The sequence below is a fragment of the Centropristis striata genome, chromosome 3 (assembly GCF_030273125.1).
Source record: "Centropristis striata isolate RG_2023a ecotype Rhode Island chromosome 3, C.striata_1.0, whole genome shotgun sequence".
In the NCBI taxonomy this organism is placed as follows: domain Eukaryota; kingdom Metazoa; phylum Chordata; class Actinopteri; order Perciformes; family Serranidae; genus Centropristis; species Centropristis striata.
The window spans coordinates 41,022,100-41,045,702 of NC_081519.1; the positions used below are offsets into that span (position 1 = coordinate 41,022,100).

General features: G+C 38.3%; 1 protein-coding gene and 1 long non-coding RNA gene across 2 annotated transcripts in view; one reads left to right on the top strand and one right to left on the bottom strand.

Annotated features, from left to right (window-relative positions):
- LOC131962507 (uncharacterized) overlaps positions 1 to 23,603 on the bottom strand; it is a 234,028-nt gene that overhangs the window by 186,460 nt on the left and 23,965 nt on the right. The gene's annotated exons all lie outside the window — the stretch shown is intronic.
- The window catches only part of megf6b (multiple EGF-like-domains 6b), a 92,969-nt gene that overhangs the window by 37,070 nt on the left and 32,296 nt on the right, over positions 1 to 23,603 (top strand). The window contains exons 5-6 of the mRNA XM_059327355.1: positions 10,664 to 10,786; positions 20,431 to 20,553. Of these exons, the coding sequence (XP_059183338.1) occupies positions 10,664 to 10,786; positions 20,431 to 20,553 (246 nt within the window). The remainder of the gene's footprint in view (positions 1 to 10,663; positions 10,787 to 20,430; positions 20,554 to 23,603) is intronic.

Below are 23,603 nucleotides of genomic sequence, written 5' to 3' on the forward strand. Positions count from 1 at the left end.
GTTTGTAATGCCATTATTAACACTTATATAAGCTTATAAACACACAATAATGTTAATAAGCATCTTGTAAGGACTTACAAGGGCCTTATTACTTGTTAATTAATGGTTATTACAAGGACCTTACTATAAAGCGTTACCGAAGAAAGTATAAAAACAAAAATGCAACTGTTTAAATAGGCTGATAAGCAGAGAGGTTAGATTCTGCACAACTGCATTTTCACATGGGAAACATTTAATTGAAGGAAATCAACCACCAAAGGAAACTTTGAACGAAGACTGTGAACAAAGCAAAAACACCTCAAGACATATCAGCATATTATTTTCTGAATGTCGCAATGATTAATCAGTTATTTGCAGATCATTTTCTAGAATAACTGTTCAAGCATTTGGTGTATAAAACATCAGAATAAAATGAAAAATGCCCCACATCATCAGATAGCTTTTCTTTCACCAACCAAAAGTCCATAAAGTTCAATTTACGATAACATAATGCCGCATTCAGACCAGATCTGGCAGTGCAGCGCAAACACCTGTAATCCCATTCATTCAAGTGTGTGTAGGGGGTTTTTTTTCCCCTAATTTTTTAGTAAAGTAAAGTTTGAGTTTATTTAAAGTCATTAGAGAGCTTTACAGCAGCTCATAATGCTTCACTGCTCACTGTGCCTCCGGGTTTTCATTTAAAAAAAGGAAATGGAAACGCATTTCTGTGCCTGTGTTGTAATACCCTTTACTCAGTGGTAATACTTTCAACTCTAAACTTGAGACAGATTTGTAATGACTTCATGGAAACATTCGAGGTTTGTGAAAGGCGGGCCAGGCATCCTAAACATCAGTGAGTATACATCATAAAGGTCTGTGTGGTTGGCTTTTTGTCATTAAGGGGGGCAATTTTTAACTTGGTTTCAGGAAAAGTCCTACCACGTCCGAATGACAGTGCCACTTAACAACAACTCAGCTGCCACACTGGCCACAATTACAGGCCTTCAGGAAGAAACCCGTACCCGAAACTGGCACTAAAACGCATCAAAATGGGATCAAGGGTGGAAATTATTGGATGCTTAATACAGCATGCATAGTTTTCTGCTGTAAGTCAGTGCGGTGAACCGGAGTGCAAGATGTTTTACCAGAGCCGGCACTCTGACAACTAAAGTGTGGTCCTTTTTGACTTTGAATTATTATATTGTGGCAGCTGTGTTTTAGTTCCATGATGAATGAGAGCAGAGCAGAATCACATAGTGTCAACTTGATAAACATCCAGCAGCACATCTGGGCTGTGACTGATGCAGCAGGAGATAAACAGCAGGGGGCAATGTTGAACTTGAGCTGATGCCTTGCAGATGAGAAGGAAATAAATACATTCAGCCTTGTTATTTTGCATCAAATCGGAGCCTGTTGAATTATAGTCGGCTGTGTGCCTTTTAACCGTGGTGGAGGAAGTATTACCATCCTTTACTTAGTAACGGTACTTACACCATACTGTGAAAATACTATACTGTGAAGTAAAAGTGAGTAAAAGTCCTGCTACTTAAGTAAAAGGTACACTGTAAAAAACCTTTGTAGAAATTACAGTAAAACACTGTCAAATTGCATCAGAAATCGGTTGTCAAATTAAACATTGTACATCACCGTAGTGAATACTTTTAATTACTGTAAATCAAAGAATATCATAAAACTTTAAATTCAACTGCCATAAACTGCAGAAAACACACAGTTTTAGTGTAAAAATATAAAATTTTGATGTAAAATGAATGGAGAAATACCATGATGACACAATTATCCTAAAAGTAATGGGATTATTCTGTATAAATTACAGTTTTTGCTGATATTTACATTTACATACACTCACTGTATTTTTTACAGTGAAGTTCTGGCAACCAAAGCTGCCGGTATTTTATCGTAAATTAAACAGATTTTTTTTTACAGTGTATATATCATCAGAAAAATGTACTTATATACTCAATGTATGAATATATTCAAAATAAATTATAGAATGACTTATACATTTATCAAAATGTTGCCAATTATATTTTCTGTCAATCTGCTTATTGATTCATCCACTGTTTTCAGCTGTACTTGTATAAATGGTTGGATAGTTTAATATGTAGCACAATTTATAAACTATTAACTATTTTTATGCAAAAATCTTAATTTGTAAAGGAACTTGGGTAAGGCTTTATATTGAGGTCCTTGTAATAACCATTAATTAACAAGTAATAAGGCCCTTGTAAGTCCTTACTAGATGCTTATTAACATTATTGTGTGTTTATAAGCTTATATAAGTGTTAATAATGGCATTACAAACACCCATGACCCACCCATTATGTCTTTGCCATGCCTTTATTAATCTTATTTTGTTTGCTTTTTGATATTAAAATATACTTTATTGCTCATCTATTATAAGTTAACTATAAGCTAACTATGCTTTTTGCAACTACCGGATCTAAAGCGAGAACAATGCCTTATTACTTGTTCATTAATAGTTATTAAGGACCTTATTATAAAGCGTTACCAGAACTTGTACCTTAAACTGTCAGACACATGTAGCGAAGAGAAAAATACAATATTTCCCTCTGAAACCAAGTTGAGTAGATGTAGAAATTGGCATGGAATGACTGGAGTGAAGTACAACTACATCAAACTTGAAGTACAGTACGAGAATAAATGTACTTTGTCGCATTCTACCACTGGTTTTAAATGTATTTTATGTCTCGTCTGAGGATCAACTGACCAAACAATGTTATAAGTCATCAACCCTCTGAAGCCTTAGCTCCTGAAATACATGCCAGACATGTTAGCTTTTACACTTTCTATATTTTCTTGATTATTTAGACCCGCAGTGTAAGATTAATCGTCAAAATTGACCTCATCTGATCACGCCTGGCGTGTTAAGTGAGCAGGCTTCTCGATATCTGCTCATTTGCCTGCAGTCTACCTGTAAATGTTCCATAGCACAGAGACAGTAGTCTGGCAGAAACACATTACAATGAAACCTTAGAGCTCAAGTACTTACACAATGACCTCAATAACCACAGAGGTAATGCTTGGATAAAACATTTTAAAGGTATCTTTGGGATTCTCATGATATCTGACTCCAGTAAGAATAGCCATGTGAAATCCACAAGGAGTTATGGGGTCCATTAAATAACTTTCATCATAACTTTTGTGGGCCTGGGTGAGCATATTTCACCAGTTCATCTGTTTCATTTGAGCTTCTGCCAGGAGCTGCTTGACGGACAGATGGAGGAAACGTGTCCTCTACAAAAGCTAAGCATGTTAATTTGTATAGCACCTTTGAACAACTCAAAGTGCTGCAAAAAGACGTTAAAACAACACAATAAAAGGACACATGGAAAGAAGTATATAAATAGTAGAGCCAGACTGATTTATGTGCAATATCGGCCTGTCACAGACCTATCAGTATTGGTATCAACATAAATGTTGTCCAATATTCACAGATGTCAAAACTTTAATTTTTCAGGACATAAAATGCCTAAAACAATGCTTGGGTTAATTTAGAAATGGTGTTATTTATATTTATTTCATTTTCATTTAAATGGTTGGCAGTTAATACAAATAAGATTCACTTTATTTTTATTAATCTTTATTTAGTCAGTTTTTATTTCTAGAAGTGCTTGACATGACATACATTGTATGTATAATACAGTTAAATATTCCTTAAAGTTAATCAAGTTTTTATTTTATTTTTGAAAGCAGCCTTTAACTGCCTTTCCACAGTCATATCTGTTCAAAATATGTACATAGTCAACATAGGCCTGCTCAATAATTCACTATATCAACCTCCATCCACCCATCCTTTCTCGTCCGTTTATCCGGGGCCGGGTCGCGGGGGCAGCAGGCTAAGCACCCCTCTCCCCAGCCACAACGTCCAGCTCCTCCTGGGGGACCCCGAGGCGTTCCCAGGCCACCTCAGCTGACTCCTTTAGAGGAGAAGGAGCAGCGGCTCTACTCCGAGCTCCCTCTGGATTACGGTAGCGGGGCTAATAGCGGGGCTAATAGCGGGGCTAGTAGCGGGGCTAATAGCGGCGCTAGTAGCGGGGCTAGTAGCGGGGCTAATAGCGGGGCTAGTAGCGGGGCTAGTAGCGCCGCTAGTTGGTAGATTAGTAGATTAGACTTTTCCCAAATCCTGTCGGAAGCAAGGCTAAAACATCCTTTTTCGTGGTGAAACAGGAGTCTGCTGCAGCCATGTTGGATCCGTAAGAAAACTACAAAACTACAAGCTTCCGTCTGCTGAGTAGTACGCGTCATCGTCTTGCCGTCCCTCCCTGTTCTGTGATTGGATCCCTAAAACAGGGCTAAGAAACAGCCCTGGTTGCCAGACTGCCTGGAGGTTTGAAATTAAATTTGAGCGTGCAAGGCAATATGGGTATACCCAGGCTAGGTTGGAACATAGATTACTATTACTATTACAACTATTAAGTAAGGATTAAAAAAATAATAATAAGCTACTAAAATTACAAATAGCTCCAAATTTAATAAAAGGCAGTGGCAATAGAAAAGTCCTAAAACTGACAAGTATAACTGACCCTTGAAAAGACCCTTTAAAAAACATTTCAAGGGTCACTTAAACTGGAGGTCAAAGGTAACGACGAGTTTCCTGTGAAAGAGTGTGAAGTTAACTGTCAGTTCCACTTCACAGACGGAGGGTCTGTTAGTCAGACGAGATGTTGTCATGAACCTTCCTGCTCTCACATGTTCAGGTCAGTCGCAGAGAAATCCTCATCTGAATGAAACCTTGAGCCAGTCCCCGTCTTTATAGCACCTGGTAAATGGAAACAGCTGTGAATGACCATTATCACTCCAGCAGGCTTTTAGATCAGGGCCCTAAAAGGAAACAGGTCGGGCTATCCTCGGCGGCCCCTCCCCTCCTGATCTCTTGATGAACACTGCAATTTTCCGGCCCATGACCCCCCTGAGATAATATCAGAGGTCTGGTGGTTTTTGTTGGCCCCTCGTGGTCTACCGAGACATTGGCCCCCGTCGCCCTGGGAGCAGTGGCTGTCGCCCTTATCGCAGGAAGTCACACAATGCAGCAGAGGAATGTAAACCTGTTGCTGCAGCTGAACTTGCAGAAACACAATCAAAAGTTTTGGTTTCAAATCAAAAGATTTTTGTTTTTTTTACCAGATTGCTTTGGAACGGAGTGTCCACTGCAGGGAAATACATGTTATTCAAGTATATTTTCTAGTTTAACTTGGAAGAAGACATAACAGCATTGAGCAGTTTGGCACAAGATTTATTATCCTATTAGAACAATGCACAGAAACTCCAACTTCAGACATACAAGAGGATGAAATGTTTCAGTGTTTCATCATGAAACTGTTCAGCAGAGGTGGTAAGCTGCTCACACACCTAGTACATACTGGATGTGGCATTAGCTGTGTGAGCTGCACTCTTTTCCCGAAGGTTAATGTTTTGTTTCATGAAAAAAGTATTTTTTATTTTATTTGAAATGATGTAAGCAGTCTTGCACTCCAGGAAACCCTTAATCCTCTGCAATAAAATACAAAACCACCAACTGCAGCTTCTAAAATTAGTACACAGTTAAGTAAACGCTCTCTTGATGGGGTATTAACATTGACTCTTTTAGTGCTGAAATGAGGAGTGAATGTTTTTTCAAGGATATTTCCGTATTATTGACTTGGCCATACCTGCATTGTTCCCCCTGTCCATACTTGCTGCAAAGAAGCCATGGCCAAACACAAAGACATCTGCATATGAATAACTCTGTGGGCAACGGGACTATTTTATTTATTTTGGAAACGTTATGGTTTCCCATTTGTTGGTCATTTTTAGTCTGAGTAGTAATGACCAACCATGTTTGAGCAAGCTGTGGTTGCATGCAGGTAAACAATGCAAAATGGGTGAAACGCTTTGACTGAAATGCGACTCAGAGCCAATTGGCTCTTGTCTGATGACGATTTTACATACATACAGTGGTGGAAGAAGTATTCAGATCCCTTACTTAAGTAAAAGTACTAATAAAACACTGTGAATTTACTCCACTACAAGTGAAAGTCCTGCATTCAAAACATACTGAAGTAAAAGTACAAAAGTATCAGCACCAAAATGTACTTAAAGTATCAAAAGTAAAAGTACTCGTTATGCAGAATGAACCCACTCAGATTGTTTTATATGTTCTAAATATATTATAAGATTATTTGTATTGATGCATTTATATAAGTAGCATTTTACTGTTGTCCAGATAGGACTAATTTTAACTACTTAATACACTGATATGTTTTATAAATGTGTAATCATATTAAATATTTTTTCATGTTGAATCTGAAAAGTAACTAAAGCTGTCATCTTAATGTAGTGGAGTAAAAAGTACAATATTTGCCTCTAAATGTAGTGGAGTAGAAGTATAAAGTTACATAAAATGGAAATACTCAAGTAAAGTACAAGTAACTCAAAATTGTACTTAAGTACAGTACTTGAGTAAATGTACTTAGTTACTTCCCAACACTGCATACATACATGAGTTGTATTAATGTTCTCAGCTTAAAAGTGAATAAGTGTATTTCCCAAAATATGGAACTATCCCTTTAATTAATCATTGAAAAAAACAGACATTACAGTAATTACTAATGAAAATAATCTTTAGTTGCAGTCTTGTATATATTCACAAATATTTAGTTTACGACAGATGCTTTGCATTAGCCTGTTCATGACCTGCTCACTGTGTTTTATTGATAACTTTTCATAAAGGAATCCTCATGTTTGTTTATTGTTTGCCGAGTGGACTCTGGTGCCACATATATTATACATGTGAACATCCAGCACATGGTGAAACGGTCCCGTGTGATTCAGCCTGCATGAGTTTGACCCTGAGCTTTGAACTTTGACCCTGACCTGGGGCATAACTTGGGCTGCAGTCACACTGTGGTTCCGGCATCTGATCTTTTTTTGGACAACGTGCACACAGATCCCCCCGAGGCTCAGGTCAGGCAGAAGCAACGCTGGTGATCTGATGTTCAGAGGAAGGGGGTTGATCTTAAAACATCCTTCTTCTTTTTCTGAGGCAGACTGCAGCTCTGGTTTCGCTCCTTTAGATCAGTCTGATCACTCTGCTGGAGGTTCAGCCTGCTGACGGATTGATGGATGAGTGAGGGTGACGTAAAATACAATGCCGCCTGGAGTCAGGTGAAGGTGCAACCCCCAGTCTCACTCATGTCTTCAGAGGTCACCGAGTTTAACATTCAGAAAAAATATTTGTTTTTGAAAATAGCTTGGACAGTTGTGTAGCCTAGAGATATATTGATAGACAATATTTTCATGTTGCAAACCACATTTTAAAGGGACAGTTTCAACTTTTTGAAGTGAGGTTGTATGAGGTACATGGTCATCATGCATAGTCAGTTTATACGAATATGAATACTTTATTTTTGGATAGGGACAATGCACATTAATGAACATCGATAAGCATCTTTGTAAATATGCCAGATTATAGCAAGGCTGCTAGTTTGCATCCATAGTCCCTAAAAAATTAAAAATAAATACAAATATAAAAAAGACAGCAAGTACATAGGTAAGATACAAATAGAGGAGACAACACACACATACAGTACAGGCCAAAAGTTTGGACACACACCTTCTCATTCAATGCGTTTTCTTTATTTTCGTGACTATTTACATTGTAGATTCTCACTGAAGGCATCAAAACTATGAATGAACACATATGGAATTATGTACTTAACAAAAAAGTGTGAAATAACTGAAAACATGTCTTGTATTTTAGATTCCTCAAAGTAACCACCCTTTGCTTACTAGAATATAAGACATGTTTTCAGTTATTTCACACTTTTTTGTTAAGTACATAATTCCACATGTGTTCATTAATAGTTTTGATGAATTTACAATGTAAATAGTCATGAAAATAAAGGAAACGCATTGAATGAGAAGCTGTGTCCAAACTTTTGGCCTGTACTGTAACACAACACAAACCAGACCCAGACATATAACATATAACATATAACTTCTTTAGATGGCAGTCGGCACAACCCCAGCTTTGAGAAGCAAGCAGGAGTATGTTTTTGTTATTGTTGTTTTTTGGCAGAGTTGTGAAACCATTTATTGATTTCCAATGTGCTCCTCATTATAAAAGGAAATGACAACAAGGTAATTGAAGACAATATAATAAGATAGTAATACAATAAATCCTAAAAGCACATAACAAAAATGTATTTCCATATTGAAAACACAAAGCTTGTGCTTGCTTTTTCTTTAATGAGTTTCTTCTGCTCTCTGAACACAACTTTGGCTCAACTTTATACCTGATTGAAAAACAATCTACTTTATCGATCTGTGGAATTTCAGTTTCCATCATTCCATTTCATTTTTTGACCCGTAGCAGTTCAACATTCCTGCATGCTTATTGGGCAGAAAGAGTCTGAGAATGATGAGCATGACTCTGACCCTGGGCAGACCTCAGTGTGAGCAGCTACACAGGTGTGGAGCCTCAGGGGGGAGAGATGGAGAGATGGACGTAGCCTCACACACATGAACACACTCGTGCTGCAGATCTCACCACAAAACCCTGCAGGGTCTTTAATCCTGCCCTTGACTCCAGGTCACCATCACTTGTCTGCTTCAGTCCTGTTGTTTCTGCATAATTTTCCTCAAACTTGCTGTTATGACAGTACTTTTTTTTTTTTTAGAATATTTTATTTTTCAGTTTTCAATTCAACAAGATATACATGAAAGCACAAACGCACAACTCTAAACCCCTTCCCCAACCCACCCACAAACTGAAAAGCGAGAGAAATAAATAAATAAATAAATAAAATAAAATAATGAAAATATTAATGATATAAAATTAATTTAAAAATTAATAAACAAATTAAATTAAATTAAATTAAAAAATAAAATAAAATAAAATAAAAATAAATAAACAAATTAAATTAAATAAAATTAAAAAAATAAATAAAATTAAAAAAATAAATAAATTTAAATTAAATTAAAACCGGTCGAGAGGCAAGGAAGACAAGAGTAAGCTCTGACAACAAAGAGAATGCAAAAACTACAACCCGTCCACCATAGAAGCTGGCAATGTGTCCATAGATGCTAAATAGGTCTGCCACATCTCTGTAAAAGTATTATAATCATTCCTGAGTGTATATGTAATTTTTTCAAGTGGAACACAGCTATTCATTTCTGAAACCCATCTTCCTATAGAAAGTTGGGAATCAGATTTCCATGTGATGGTGATGCACTTCCTGGCCAGTGAGAGAAACCATTACGGTACTTATTGAGCAAGTTAAATGAACTGCACTAAAAAGCAGGCACTCAATCTCACCCCAGCACCCAGACTCATTAAATAAACTCTTGTGATGTAGTGCCCGAATAAAAATCACGGAGCATCCCAAACTGAATCTTTAACTGCAAATTCTTGCGAAAGGATTGGAGTACTGAAATGATTTAGAATTATGTTCCATAGTTTAATAAAATATATTCTTGATGTAAAAGGCATGATTTTATTACATGTTGTGTGCCGTTTAGGTTTTAGGACAGTTTAAACACTTGGCAATAGAAAGAGTGCAGTGTTTTTGGTGTGAACATTTCCAGATGTTGTAAACTGAGAGGGAAATAGTTTAATTGGCTGGTTAAACGCTGGCATCGCAACGCACCAAAATTTGCTTGAGGGGGGAAAATGTTCTATAAAGCAATTTTCTTCGCGTTCGTACTCTTCCTCCGTACAGTAACTCTCCTCTTTTATGGACATGGAGAAAGTTTACAAGCTGTTAAGTGCCAAGTGAATGCTCCGTCCTAATTTTCTCCATGGCTTTCGGTTTTCAGTCCAAGATTCCTTCTGCTGGCATGGCATATAAAACAGCACAATGTCATCAAGTTTAAAACTACATCGTGAGCATAATCTCTCCCGACAAACTCCCATATGTACAGAATTTAACATTAATGCAGGCAACGTGCAGTGTAAAAATGAAAAACCTGTAAAACATCACTCCTTTTATCCTCCTTTTATTCAATCTCAATATCTCCTCATTATGCAGACACTCTGCAGCTCAAATTATGGTGTATGGTGAACTGTCAGCACCTGTATCAGACCCCAGTCATTATGTGTAGTTTGGGAACCGAAGGGAAAGATTTTATCTGGTTCAGTTGTTGACAGCTTTGGCAGGATATTTAGGTGATGGAAATGAGATGAAGAAACGGACTTCTTGTGGAAGTGCTTTGGAGGTTCTGCACGATTGATAAATGCCAGTTCTCCTTCATGCTGCTGCGAGTAGCTGCAGCATATTTCACTCAATTATTTCTTGCTATATTTTGATTCTGGATGTGTTTTGAATTTTTCCTTTTTCAGTAAGCATTAAGGAGACAATTATTGGGATGGAAACGGTGCACACAGTTTCCTGCAGTCATTCCCATGAATTTCCAGGCTCCTGAGCACTTTCAAATGTTTTCCATGAAAATAGCTTTTAAAAATGTGGAAACTTAATCTAATTGACATAAAAAGGAAGAGGCATTTTTCCGTAGTCTTTGCCGCTCAAACAAATCTCAGTGTTCACCAATTCACTAAGCTGATTAGACATGTTTGTTTTACCGCAACATTTCTTTCTTCCCTCTAATTTCTGCTTTTGGTTTTAATAACTTCAGGATTTATTTTGTCCTCGTTTCTCCCCAACAGATGTTAATGAATGCGAGGAGACCAATGGAGGCTGTGAGGGTCTCTGCTGCAACACCATTGGGAGTTTCTACTGCAGGTGTCCGCCTGGACAGAAACTCAATGAAGATGGCAAAACCTGTCAAGGTGAGTCCTCACTGTATTTGTTTGGTTGTGGAGCTTTGCTTTCTATCAGTATGTATAGATAGATGTATAGATACTTAGGGTTTAGGTTGGGGAACTGTGTTTCTGGGACATTAATAAGCAGCACAGGGGCTCCACAAGGCACTGTTCTGGCTCCATTCCTGTTCACACTGTACACAGCGGACTTCAAATACAACTCTGAGTCCTGCCATATTTACAAGTACTTGGATGACACTGCTATTGTGGCGTGTATCAGGAATGGACAGGAATCTGAATATAGGGATCTGATAAAAGCCTTCAGTGACTGGAGTCACAAGAACTATCTCCTACTGAACACCTCAAATACTAAGGAAATTATCAGAGATTTCCTCAGGCTCAAGCCCCCCTTCAGCCAGTGAATACCTGTGGGGTGGACATGGAGGTGGTGCCAAGTTATAAGTATCTAGGTGCATGCTGCATGCTTATTGTGGTCCCTAAACACAGACGCTCTCTACAAAAAGGGGCAGAGGCTCTTTTTCTTAAGGAAGCTCAGATCTCTGGACATCTGTAGTAAGATGCTGCAGATGTTTTATCAGTCTATGGTGGTAGTGTGTTGTGTTGCTGTACGTTACTCCACTCAGTATCCATTGATTTTTGTCCCTTAACCCTTTATCAGGCAAAGAACTATATTTGGTAACTTCAGGTAATATTTTGAGAAAAAAAGTTGCAAATTTACTAGATTAAAGTGGCAAATCTACAAGAAAAAAAGTCACAGTTTTAAGAGATTTAAACTGGCAAATTTGTGCGAAAAAAGTCGCAGATTTACGAGAAAAAAGTGGGAAAAAAGCAACTTTTTTCTCCCAGATTCACCACTTTAACCCTTAATAGGACACTCATTGAAATACTTGCAAATTCCAAATTTCGACCCGAGAGAAAATTGGAGGATATTACATACTGCCAGAATGTGTAAAAAAAACATACGAAAATTATATTTTGAGTTTACGAGATTAAAGTGGCAAATCTACGACAAAAAAATGCGCAGATTTATGAGATTTAAAGTGGTGAATCTGGGAGAAAAAGTTGCTTTTCCCCCACTTTTTTCTCATAAATCTGCAACTTTTTTCACGCAGATTTGCCACTTTAAATCTCTTAATTCTGCGACTTTTTTTCTTGTAGATTTGCCACTTTAATCTAGTAAATTTGCAACTTTTTTCTCGAAATATTACCTGAAGTTACCAAATATAGTTCTTCGCCTGATAAAGGGTTAAGGGTACTGTCACACATCCTTTGATGCAGGCTTGTTATCAGAGAGATGTAAGCCAGTCAAAGTTTACCAAAGATTTGAGTTCTGAGCAATGCGAAGATTTGCTCCTTTGCTCCCATAGAATACAAGTGAACACGAGGCACGAGCTGATTTTGTGCATGTGTGACTGTGCCTTCATTCTGTAATCTTTTTGCTCGTTTATGTTGACATTTAAGGAGCTTTGTTTTTATTTTTATGTGGCTGGGTGAAATGTATTATGTAGCCAGTACACATTAATAATACAGATCACTTTAACTCAAGTGAACCACAGAAACAGATCCTTTTTAACATGAACACTGTAGATGATCAAATGATGTGGTCTTCTGCCATTTCCTGTCTCAGCTACCAGGCCCAGCATCTCTGAACCACAACTCACCAAAACCCCGCTTCTTCCCAAACATTTTCCCATGAGATTCCCATTTTTTTTCCTCCATCATAGTTTGATGTTTCTGATTAGGAAATCTGTGCGAGTGGTTGGTTTAATCAGAATAATGATTCCTCTGTGCAGCAGCCAAGCCTAGAGGAGAGACGTTGGAGTGGTTGTCTGCTGGAGGAACCCGGGCGAGATCTGATCCAGGTCACGGTTATTAGAGGGTTGATGGGAACGTTGTCACAGCTGGCTTTCATAGCGCTCTGCCCTCCGCCACCGGTGTACACTGGAGAAAAACATCTACCCGCAGCATTAATGTCCTAATTGTCTGTAATTGGCAGTAGTATTAACAGAGGTAGAAGAAGCTGGATGTATGTTGTGGATGTTTAAGTTAGCGCTGCGTGTGTTTGCTGCGTCTGCAGAAAATGATCAGCTTCCCCTCTGCATGACGGACTGAAGCTGGGAGGGCTGCAGAGTCATATGAGTCCGGCTGAGAGACAAGATCCGTTCATTTAGCTGTAAAGAGTAAATGGAGAGCTGGATCGTACACAACCACATTACTACTTTGGGGGAATCCTGTCCTTGGCAAAATGCGATAATTTTTTCGGATGAAAGACATCTGCTGTGGGATGTTTATATGTGAATACTGCTGGCATGGACAAGAAATGAACAAATGCATCTTTTGTTCAGTGCAAAAAAAGAAAAAGAAAAAGCCAAATACTGAAGTTGCAATTTATTCTCTTGTGGAAAGTTCTCTGGATTTAAGCTCCTGGTCAATTCCATTTTATTCATGCCTTCAGTTATTTATACATTTTCTTGATTTTATAAGCAGCGGTGATGCACATGTAGTCGAGTCAAAGTTTATTGTAGTCCGGAATCACAAAGCGTGCCTTGAAGCACTTTTTATATTAAAAACAGCAACATTGGCAAAACACACAAAAAACGAGAGATAAACTTCATACAAAGCATTAACAATGAAAGATTTGACACATGCAGTACATACAATAAAAATAGTATTAGCTAGCATTAGCAAAAAAAAAGAAAAAACATTGAAATGATATATACAAATTTACAATTTCATTTAGCAGACACTGTTATCCAAAGCGACATATATCTGAGAGATTACACAACACAAGCAAAAATGGTAAAAAGATGGCACTGATTTAAAGTGGAAGAGGCCAGCAGTAATAGAATAGAATAGGTCTGTATTTGTCATTGTCACATGTACAACGAAATTCAAAGTGCTCTCCAGTAAGTGCAACATTTAAGAGTCTATAAATAAATATATATAATAAATAATAAAATATAATAAATATAAAAAGAAAAATATGTACAATTCAAAATACCTAGTTTAGACAAACACATAAACACACCCAGACATACATGCATAGTCGCACAGGAAAAAAAAACAACAACAACAAACAAACAGCATGAACACACAGTCGAGACAACAACAGTACAGAACATATCTCAAATGCAACCTGGTCTCACAGGAATCCGTGAAATAGCCACGGATTTGCTTAACTCAAAATCTGTGGAATAGCCACGGAATCACTCAAATTTCCGTGAAACTGACACGGATTTCGTTACAATGCAAGTTAATGACAGTCATATCCCGTGGCTATTCCAGAATACAAAGCGATTATGTACATTCACTGAGTGAATATTTAGAAAATAAAACAACATATATTTCTCGCTAGAAATGTGATCAAAATCCATTTTTATGCAGAAACTAAGTCAAAATATAGATTTTTTCACTAAAAATGAGAGAACTGTCCGCCATGTTTTTTGTTCTGACCGCCGGGACCTTGAAAGTCACGTGACTTGGAACAAACCAATAGCCACGGGATATGACTGTCATTAACTTGCATTGTAGTCCGTGGCTATTTCACGGATTCCTGTGAGACCAGGTTCCTCAAATGTGTTGAGCAATCAATGTGAATGCAGTGCAATATTATCGTTTTTTTTCAGTATTGAGGGTGGTAACTGCTGTTGTGCTGAGTGCAGGGCAGTGCAGCAGAATCAACATTTTAGCCGTCATGCCCAATGAACTTAACTGCTCAGGCCAATATGAGCATGAAGGTGGGAGTAACGGTCTGCCAGCGGTTGGCACCTGTCTTAATAATGAGCTCTAGTCGAGGAGTAATGTGGAGTAATGTCTTCCAAAATCAGCAGCTAGTTGAAGCTCTGGTTCACTCTGAGGGTTCCTGTAAAGATTTTGTAAGAAAAAACACCCAGCTGTTGCTAGGTTCTCTCCTGGATATTTTTGGTATTTGATGCATGCATTTTTTTTACTCTGGCAAGGTATCTTACAGTTCTGGCTCTGAGCCTATCGTCTGTCTGCTCTCCTCCTCACCTGGCTGCCATCATTGTCCTCATGATTCTGAAGTGTGCAAAAATATGTGTTTTATGTGCGATGTGCGCAGCGCTGTGAATTTGTTGGCGTGTGGTGTCACAAAAACACTCTGTATCAGTTTCTGCTGGTCTGTCTGAGCTTGAGTGTTTCTCAGATGCTTGTGGCCTGATGTCATGACTGCACAGGTGTATATTACAGGAGATTTAAGTTTGCATTATTAAGAAGAAAGGTCATAAGAAGCGAAGCTTACAGTCGCTGTATCCAGCAGAGGTCTCTTAAGGGCCATTTCTTTTTAAAAATCAGGGAAGTGATGCTGACCGTGAGCATGCTTTGCTCTTTATAAGCGCTGTAAAGTGCTGTCATGGTCCTGCAGCCGCTGTGTTTGTGTGTATGTGTTGGCAGCAGATGAGAGCGTGCAGTGCTTAGCTCCTGAATAGACCATTTAACTGCAAGGCTCATTCCTTTCTCAGATGTTTGGATTATAAATACTGAATTTGACGTCTGGCACTTACCACATTTTGCTTTTCAGCTGCGTTTTTTTTTAAATGCATGTCAATATCAAAAGAAAATATAGACAGCACATCCTTTAGTCTGTTCACATTCTTTATTCTTTAACACCTCAGTGATGTGCACTCATAAATCTGTTTTTTATCGCATAATGTTCTTTGAAAAATACAGTGGCCCTGCAGTAGAATTTAGTAAATCATTGAGGGGAAAGACATCAATCAATGCTGGCTGTAACCAGCAGTAATTTATTAGTAGCTCATGCAGGACTGGATATACCTTTAGTGTGAGAGAGTTTGAGGGGAGTGTTGGGAGAAGGGGAGAGAGAGGAGGATCTTTAATCTGATGGACATTTAGTTTTAGCAGATGGGAGGGTGAAAGGGAGAGGGGGATGGAGGAAGGGAGAGAAAAATCAGGAGGCAGAGTGAATAAGAAGTAGTTACCATGTTACATCAGACCTGGATTCAGCACCTGCAGAACTGGTCCATGCAATATCATTGAACAAGAAATATGTTGAAATTGGGTTTTACAGTAAAAGAAATGTAAACTTTTTTTTTTTTTTTAATTCTCTGTGAGGCATTACGTTCGGACATGGCTTTTCAGTGGATTTTCTTTGTTGTGTTAATTGAAGCGATGGCCAGTCTGACATCTGCTGCAAACTATCCACAGAGTTACTATAGGAGGATTTGCTATAGGCCACACTGTTACAGTGTATACCACGGCTACAACCGAGGCTACCTGGCAGCAGGTAAGTGATAACTTTACAGGCAATATGCAGCAAGTGACTGGTTGAAGTGAGTGATGCTGTCATTTTATTTTACAAAAAAATCAACTTTTTTCACAAGAGAGACTATATAAAATCCAAAATGTTTATTTTCAGAACCTTATTATTTTTTTTTTAAGTTTCTAATTATATCTTTGGTCACATTTTTAACCTACAGTAGAACTTAATGCATAGGCAGAGAGTTATTTCCAGTGGTCAGAGTGGCTCAGCCAGACTGGCTAACAGTCCCACTGATAATGTGTCTGCTGTACGCGCTGTCTGGCACTGCCCAGATAACTTTGTCTCTGATCAGTAGAGGAGGATCACTTTTATCAACAAAGATTAGAGCGCATGAAAACATGAACTATGAATCACGAGAGACGCTTCGTGACGCTAACACAAACAGGGCTAGATACCAGATACACCCTCGACAGATTATGTCAATATTATTATGACTGAATATTTCTTTTCATCTTTGGCAGGGCTGCAGCGCTCTGGGATAAATGCTTGAGATGAAATACGTTTTTCCATTTATTATTACCATATTGCTGATAATCCCTCTGATCTGCTGAGTTACTTAGATGTCATTTTTGGAGATAAATGAAGGCTGCTCAGAAATGATTTATCTCCTGCACACAATAAACAAATCACCTTTCGGATATGGACAGAAATAGTTTTCTGTGGAGACAACACGGTGCTGTAGGTGGCTGCGGGCAGAGAATTAATGTGCCTCCTGTAAGAGCCAGCGGCTGCAGAGGCTTTGGCTCCCAGCTCGTGGGGGGGATCATGTTCTGGAAGTGGAAACCAGGCTGGAGGGCTTTCACTGACTGTGCACTGCAGTCGACAGAAGAACAGCAGCTCGGCGGGGCTGGACCCATTTCATGAAAAGCCAAACTAAAGAACGACATGCAGCATGGGTGGAAAAACGAAAGGACGGCTCCTGCCAGCTTTCCTGGACAAAGTGGAGCTGAAATCCTGGCAGCAAAGAGGCGAAGAAGAGGAAAGTTTAGAAGCTCATTGCTGCCCCAAAACACTATATTTGAAGATGTTGTTGGATATTTTTGGCAGCAGAAGGGTTCAACTGAAGGATATTGCTGTAATTTCGTTGTCCTGAGCAGGTTTTACTGGAACCATTAAGCAAGTAGATTTTAGTCTCTCTCCGCTCAGACACTGCATTTCTTTTCCTATCCTAATCCTATCCTTGTTTTAATATAATATATATAATAGTATATATAATAATAAGAGAGCAGAATCAGTCTTTCATGAATCACAATAACCGCAAAGATTTCATAATTTACAACGTTGCGCTTCCTCCACCATGTTCTATAACATCAGGGTGATGTGTTCTGGGTCTTGTAAAAACCTGATTTATGGGTAAATTATAGGTCATATACTGTTTGTGTGTACTTGTGTGTACTGTGGGGTCATGAAGACCATGATGTGGTGGTGTGTAATGTGCACCATGAGGCTCAGCTGCAGATTGTCCCACTGCCACGCTGCCTCCGTCCCACACAGCGTGACACAACCACTATGAAGGCTAAATTCACTCCTGATGTTACAGGGACTCTGAGATACATTAATCTCACCACTGGCCACAAGAAATACGACCTTAAGATGCTATAACCTTTATTATTGACAGTGGATCGAATGAGTATGTGTAATGTGAAAGGGGTCGCTTGTAGTTATGAACCCACAGAGAATTTGCGGTCAGCTGTGTGTTTCAGTTCAGCTCTACGGAGAGCTTCAGCATCTTTGAGCTCATTGTTTCGGTTTGCTGGCCTGCAACTTTACTGTTTTGGTTAACTTTGATTGCTTTCATCAATCTTGTATCCCGCAGCAGAAGCTGCTGTTTCAGCAAAAAAATAAATAAAAAAAGCTCAGATTAAACCCACTGTACACCACTTACCCAGAACCAAACGACAGACACACTGCAAACAAAGAAAAGTTGGGTTAACTCAATACTTCAAGGCAACAAACTTCGATAAAATTTTAAGTTGGACAATTAAACTTAATATTTTAAGTTTAGTTTTTGAGTTTGCTCAACTCTGAATTCAGATTTTTGACAATTTAACTGTAAGTTGTACTAATTTATAATTTTACATTGTGATAACTTTTAATCCTTACTTCTGCTAACTTCTGCAATGTGCTGAATTGGCACGAATGTAACGCCGCTATGAAATGTCAGCTAATGTTGCGACCACAATTTTGTGTTAGCATTGATACGCTAATGGCTACTCTTGTAGCTGTAACAAGCAGCGCTGCTAGCATCAGTTAGCCGCTAGCATCAGTTAGCCGCTAGCTTTCGCTAATGACCGAATTTCACCACTTTCCCGCATTTCACAACAAAGAAATAAGAGTTATCAGAACTATTGTCCCTTGTTGTGAACCCCAACTTAAAGATATCAGTAACAACAACTCACCAACTTGTTTTTGAGCAGACAACTGGCTTCCTTTGTTGTGCTAACTTACATTATTGCCCTAAATGTCAATCATTTATATTTTAAAGTTTTACCAACTTAAATCACTGTTTTAGGCCAAAAAATACAAGTTAGCTTTTTTGCAGTGCAGGCACAGATACCAACTAACTGGTGACCGAGGTGGAGCATTGAGCAGCTAAAGAGGTAAATATTTCCCTCAGGTGGTAGTGGTTGTGGAGAACAAAAACAAAGATAAAAGGAGGATGAACATTGGTCTTGGGTCCCTTTTTAAACCTGCCTTATTTGGTCCGGACTTTCAACTTTTTCAGTTTAATGCAAATAAAAATTGTATCAAACTGAACCACTGTCTGATTAATTTCTAGAAGACCCAAGTAAAGGTCCTAAATATGCAACTTTTATCTAAATTTGATAGATCTTAAGCTTAATAGGTGATTATACCAATGAAATAGTTCAGGAAAAAAAGATTTAGGTGTACCATGAGACCAGATATATCTGTTGTCCCATTATTTATTATTAGTCGAGAGGCAGGGTTAACAATAACTTTCACAGGACAGAAAACATATTACATATCATACTCACATCCACAGGCAATTTAAACTTTGCCCTAACAGACATGTTTGGGCTATGGGAGAAAACTGCACTGAGATATAAAGACAACCGTATACATGTTTATTTGCAAATTATTTTTCCCACAGAGGGTGCAAGGGCGTCTATTTATGTTTTGAAAGAAGGGGATTAGCACGGTGATGAATGTTATTGGATATAGTGGATATTATTTATAGAGGTTTGTTTATACAACTTGTTTGTATAACTACTTCATGCAGTGTTTTCATCACATTGCCTGAAGACAGAATGTGTGGTCAGTGCTGAGACAGTACAAAAACACACAAAACATACATTGAGATGATTAAATAAAATGAATGTTCTCCTCAGTAAATGATGTTATTCAACTAGTTTATAAAAGCAGCTTTTTTTTTTAACGGAAATTCCTCTGAATTCTTGAAATAGTTTCTCGCTGCCTGGAGTGGGGATTGTTCTGAACAACACATTTAACTTGGCGCTGACTTAAAGTCTTTTATGATGTGTGAGCTGTTTTTACAGACATCATGCAGCAGTCAAAATACATTCACACTCACCCTTTTAATGTGTCACATCTCTTTGTCCAGTCAGCAACATTCCCAGTAACTCCACTGTGATGGCTTTAGTAAAGCTGAAGCTAACAGGTAGCTTGTCAGTGAGCGGGAGGTGAGGTGGGTTCGACTGAATTTTCCTGATGATGATGGCAGCAGACGGGCTGTTAGCAGAAGTCCAAACAGAGCCAGGCTTCATAAATCAGCTCTGATCTCACAGGGGGTCTGCTGTGGAACTCAGAAAACAATTTATTAGTCTTTGACCCCGAAAATAAGAAATATTTAGGAAGACGGCTTGTTTCGTTTGTAATCTGGTCACATGGCGGGGCAGTCATTTTTCCCTCACCACCACTTTCCCAGACGAAGAAGAAGCCCCTTCTTTTATTTGTTTATAATCTCAACGCTTGGCTGAGAGGAATGTGTATGTTTCGCATCCTCAGATTTAAGTTTCCATATGCTCGCTGCACCCAAGGGACTCACGCGAGGAGCTAAGGAATTTAAATTTGGGTTTAAATGATCGGTAGTTGTTACCACATGGGGGATTTATTTGTTTGAGCTGCAATGCACTTGTAGAACACTCTCCCATCACATCCATCATCTCCTTTCTGCTCCGAGTACATCTTTATCCTAAAACCTGCGTTAAATTCCTCCCTCAGCTTGGCAGCTCAGTGGGGTTTTTATTCTTGGGAGCAATTTTTTTTTTCTCGTAATGAGAGGATTTAGTCAAATTGTACTCATTTCTCTCCCATCTCTCTCCTTCTGCCTGCTTCTGTCTTTTTCTTTCCCTCCCGTCCTTCCCTGCAGATATTGATGAGTGCCAGGTCCATAATGGAGGCTGCCAGCACAGATGTGTTAACACCAGAGGCTCCTATTACTGTGAATGCCACCCGGGCTCTCGCCTGCATGTGGACGGCCGCACCTGCCTCGGTAAGGGACATTACAGCTGTGTGGCACTGCTTATGTTGTAAAAGCTAGAAGAAACAGTCAAAAGTCCACACGCTGAAATAATACTTTTAACAAGAAATTTGGTCTTGTTAGTTCTTGGTTAACACACTGTCACTAATGTTACAATCACAGCTTGATTTGAGGTTTCGTCCTTCCTTTAATCCGATTAGAAACAGAGTACGAAGGCCTACAAAGTTCCCCTATTAGCTACCTTAGGCATTCAAAACCTTTATTTTAGCTTATATAAAAATATAATTTTAGTATATTTGGAAGATACAAATACACTGATTGAAACAATAAGACTTACCAACAATAATTATTTTTGTATGACAATGACATTTCTCATTTTTGTGCACATTACTTAATTTTTATTTTGAAAGTGCAGTACAGTGAGAATGATCTTCTTTTATATACACAAGCTTTTGTTGCACAATTAAACTATTGTACAATGGACACATTCTGGGTTCCTTTTGTGCACAAAGAGATATTGTTTGAACAAAAAATAGGTAAGAATTGTTCCGTTGTTCATCGTTATAAATTGATCATTTAAATATTAATTTGACACAGGGGCCACAGCAGGGTAGGCACGCTGAAATAATACTTTTAACAAGACATTTGGCCTTGTTACTTCTTGGTTAACACACTGTGACTAATGTTACAATCACAGCTTGATTTGAGGTTTCATCCTTCCTTTAATCCGATTAGAAACAGAAGATGAAGGCCTACAAAGTTCCCCCTTTGTAACGTGGTCTCACTTATTCAAAACTCACATAAACAATGAAACACTGTTTCAGAGGAACTAGCCTGCTGGAAGGTTCTGAAAGTCTTTACTGTGACCATTATTTTTTTGGTCATTATTTCATTGAAGTTTAGCCGCATATGCTTTTTGACATGAGCACTTAATCATGTGAACCACAGTCATGATGTTGCAGTAGATGACCCCTTTGATTCTGACTAAAAGCCCTATTGTGAGATGATTCAAATAACATTTGCTTGTAAAAACCACACCGAGTTGCAGACCATGAATATTAAATTCCCTTCTGTGGAAATCTTGTAGTTTTTCTGCATGTAAATCAACTCAGACTGATGTGGAGCACATTTTAACTAAGGCTCCAACTAAATGTTGTTTTCAATTATTTACTTTATCGATCATTGGTTATGCCATAGAATGTGAGAAAATTGTGAAAAAAGGGTAATCAGAATGTTCTAAAGTCCAGCATTTGTCATTATATTGCTTAATTTGTCTGACCAACAATCCAAAAACCAAAAGAGATTCACTTCATCTGTTTGTTCAGCAGAAGTTAGAGCAACTAAAGGAGCTAGAGGTTATTCGACTCCATTGACAGAAGACCAAATGACAAGGAGCTTTTAACAAAATATAATATACACTACTGGTCAAAAGTTTTAGAAAACACCAACTTTTCCAGAATTTAATTGAAAATGATGCAGTTTAATGTCTCAGTGTACTCTGAAATGAATGCACATTTGCAACATTTAAAATTCTTTATTGAGCATGATAGTGTTTTGAAAGTAAAAAAAAGATTCTAAATCACATTTTATGTTGGACTAAAGGACTAAAAAAAGACACAAAATGTCAAAAGAAGACACCAAAAGACACAAAATGACTAAAAAAAGACACAAAATGACCAAAAAAAGACACATGAAAAGAATTCAAAAACTGACAAAATAGCCCAAGACTCCATAGAGTTAAGTTGTTAACCCACTTCTTGTTCCATGAAAAAAGGCCTACTTGTATAATTCTGAAATGTACATTATCTTTCAGTTTTGGTTAAGCTTACCTTTTTTTATTTACCTCTGGCAGTTCACCACTTACCTTTGTACCCTTTCAAGCTGTTCATTTGACTTGAACTGCTTGAATTTAAAAAAAAAACTGGAAAAATTGGGGTGTTGAATGTGGAAATGGTAAAGTATTATACATACTGGGTGCAAATTAATTGAATTGGTGAAAACTTTTCAGTTTAGCTTTTATTTTTTGGTATTTCTCACTCCCCTTCATTGCTGAATGTTTCTGTCTAAATATACAATCAAAGATTCACCACCTACAACAGTGTATCACAATTATTATGAGAATAAGTACAAAATGTGGGTTGATGGATCAGTTTAGTTACTTTCTATCGCTCTGTTTGATTATGATTTTAACCTTTCCCTCTATTAAATTCCGCTTGTGTGTTATTTTAACACTCACATAAGCTTCATTTATAAGTTTCATATAAATCAGTGTGTTATCCTGTCACTCTTGACCTCTGCTGCCTTTTCCGCAGTACCTGTATGTTGTTTCTGTCATGCCAGATACGTTGGAATTGTGTTTTTCAGAAATGGCTGATAGAGAAAAGAGTATAAACCTGGCACCAGTCTCTGCAGTCAGGAATGTATACAGAGTGTCCTGACATTTGGAGTGGAAATGATTATGTGTTTCTTGGCTTCATAAAGTGAAGTTGTTTCATTGTCTTATAGAGCAGACAGTGTAGCTGGGACCCAACTGTCCCTGTGAGGCCCATGCGTGACAGCTGTTGCATGAAAAAATGACTGATTGCGGTAATAATCATAGCGCACATCTGGATTGACTCACAGGTGAAGGTTATCTGCGAGGCTGCATATCGTGTTTGCAGAGACGAGCTGCAAAATGTGGGCATGTTCACAAATAGATCATGTATTGAAATGAACTCTACAATCTTGCTTTACATGTAACAAGTGAATAAAAGTTTTCTTCAGTCTGCACATCGTGAGCACATACATGCTGGACGCAGGACAGCACATACCAGGCTGCACATAGGGAGTCATGGGGAGAAAAAAAAATAGCAGATGTCCTCAAATCAATTCAATCTCAGCTCTGCTCGTCTTATCCAGCTCGTGCTCTGCCAGCAGAGGTCAGATGTATCCCACACACTTAGCATGGGGATGAATAATATTTGAGCTGGAAAGCTCTCAGTGGTTTGATGTGCGCCTGTGATGGATGGATCTCGACTCCAGATTTGGACTATAAAAAAACACCAGCTTTGAGAACACCCGGC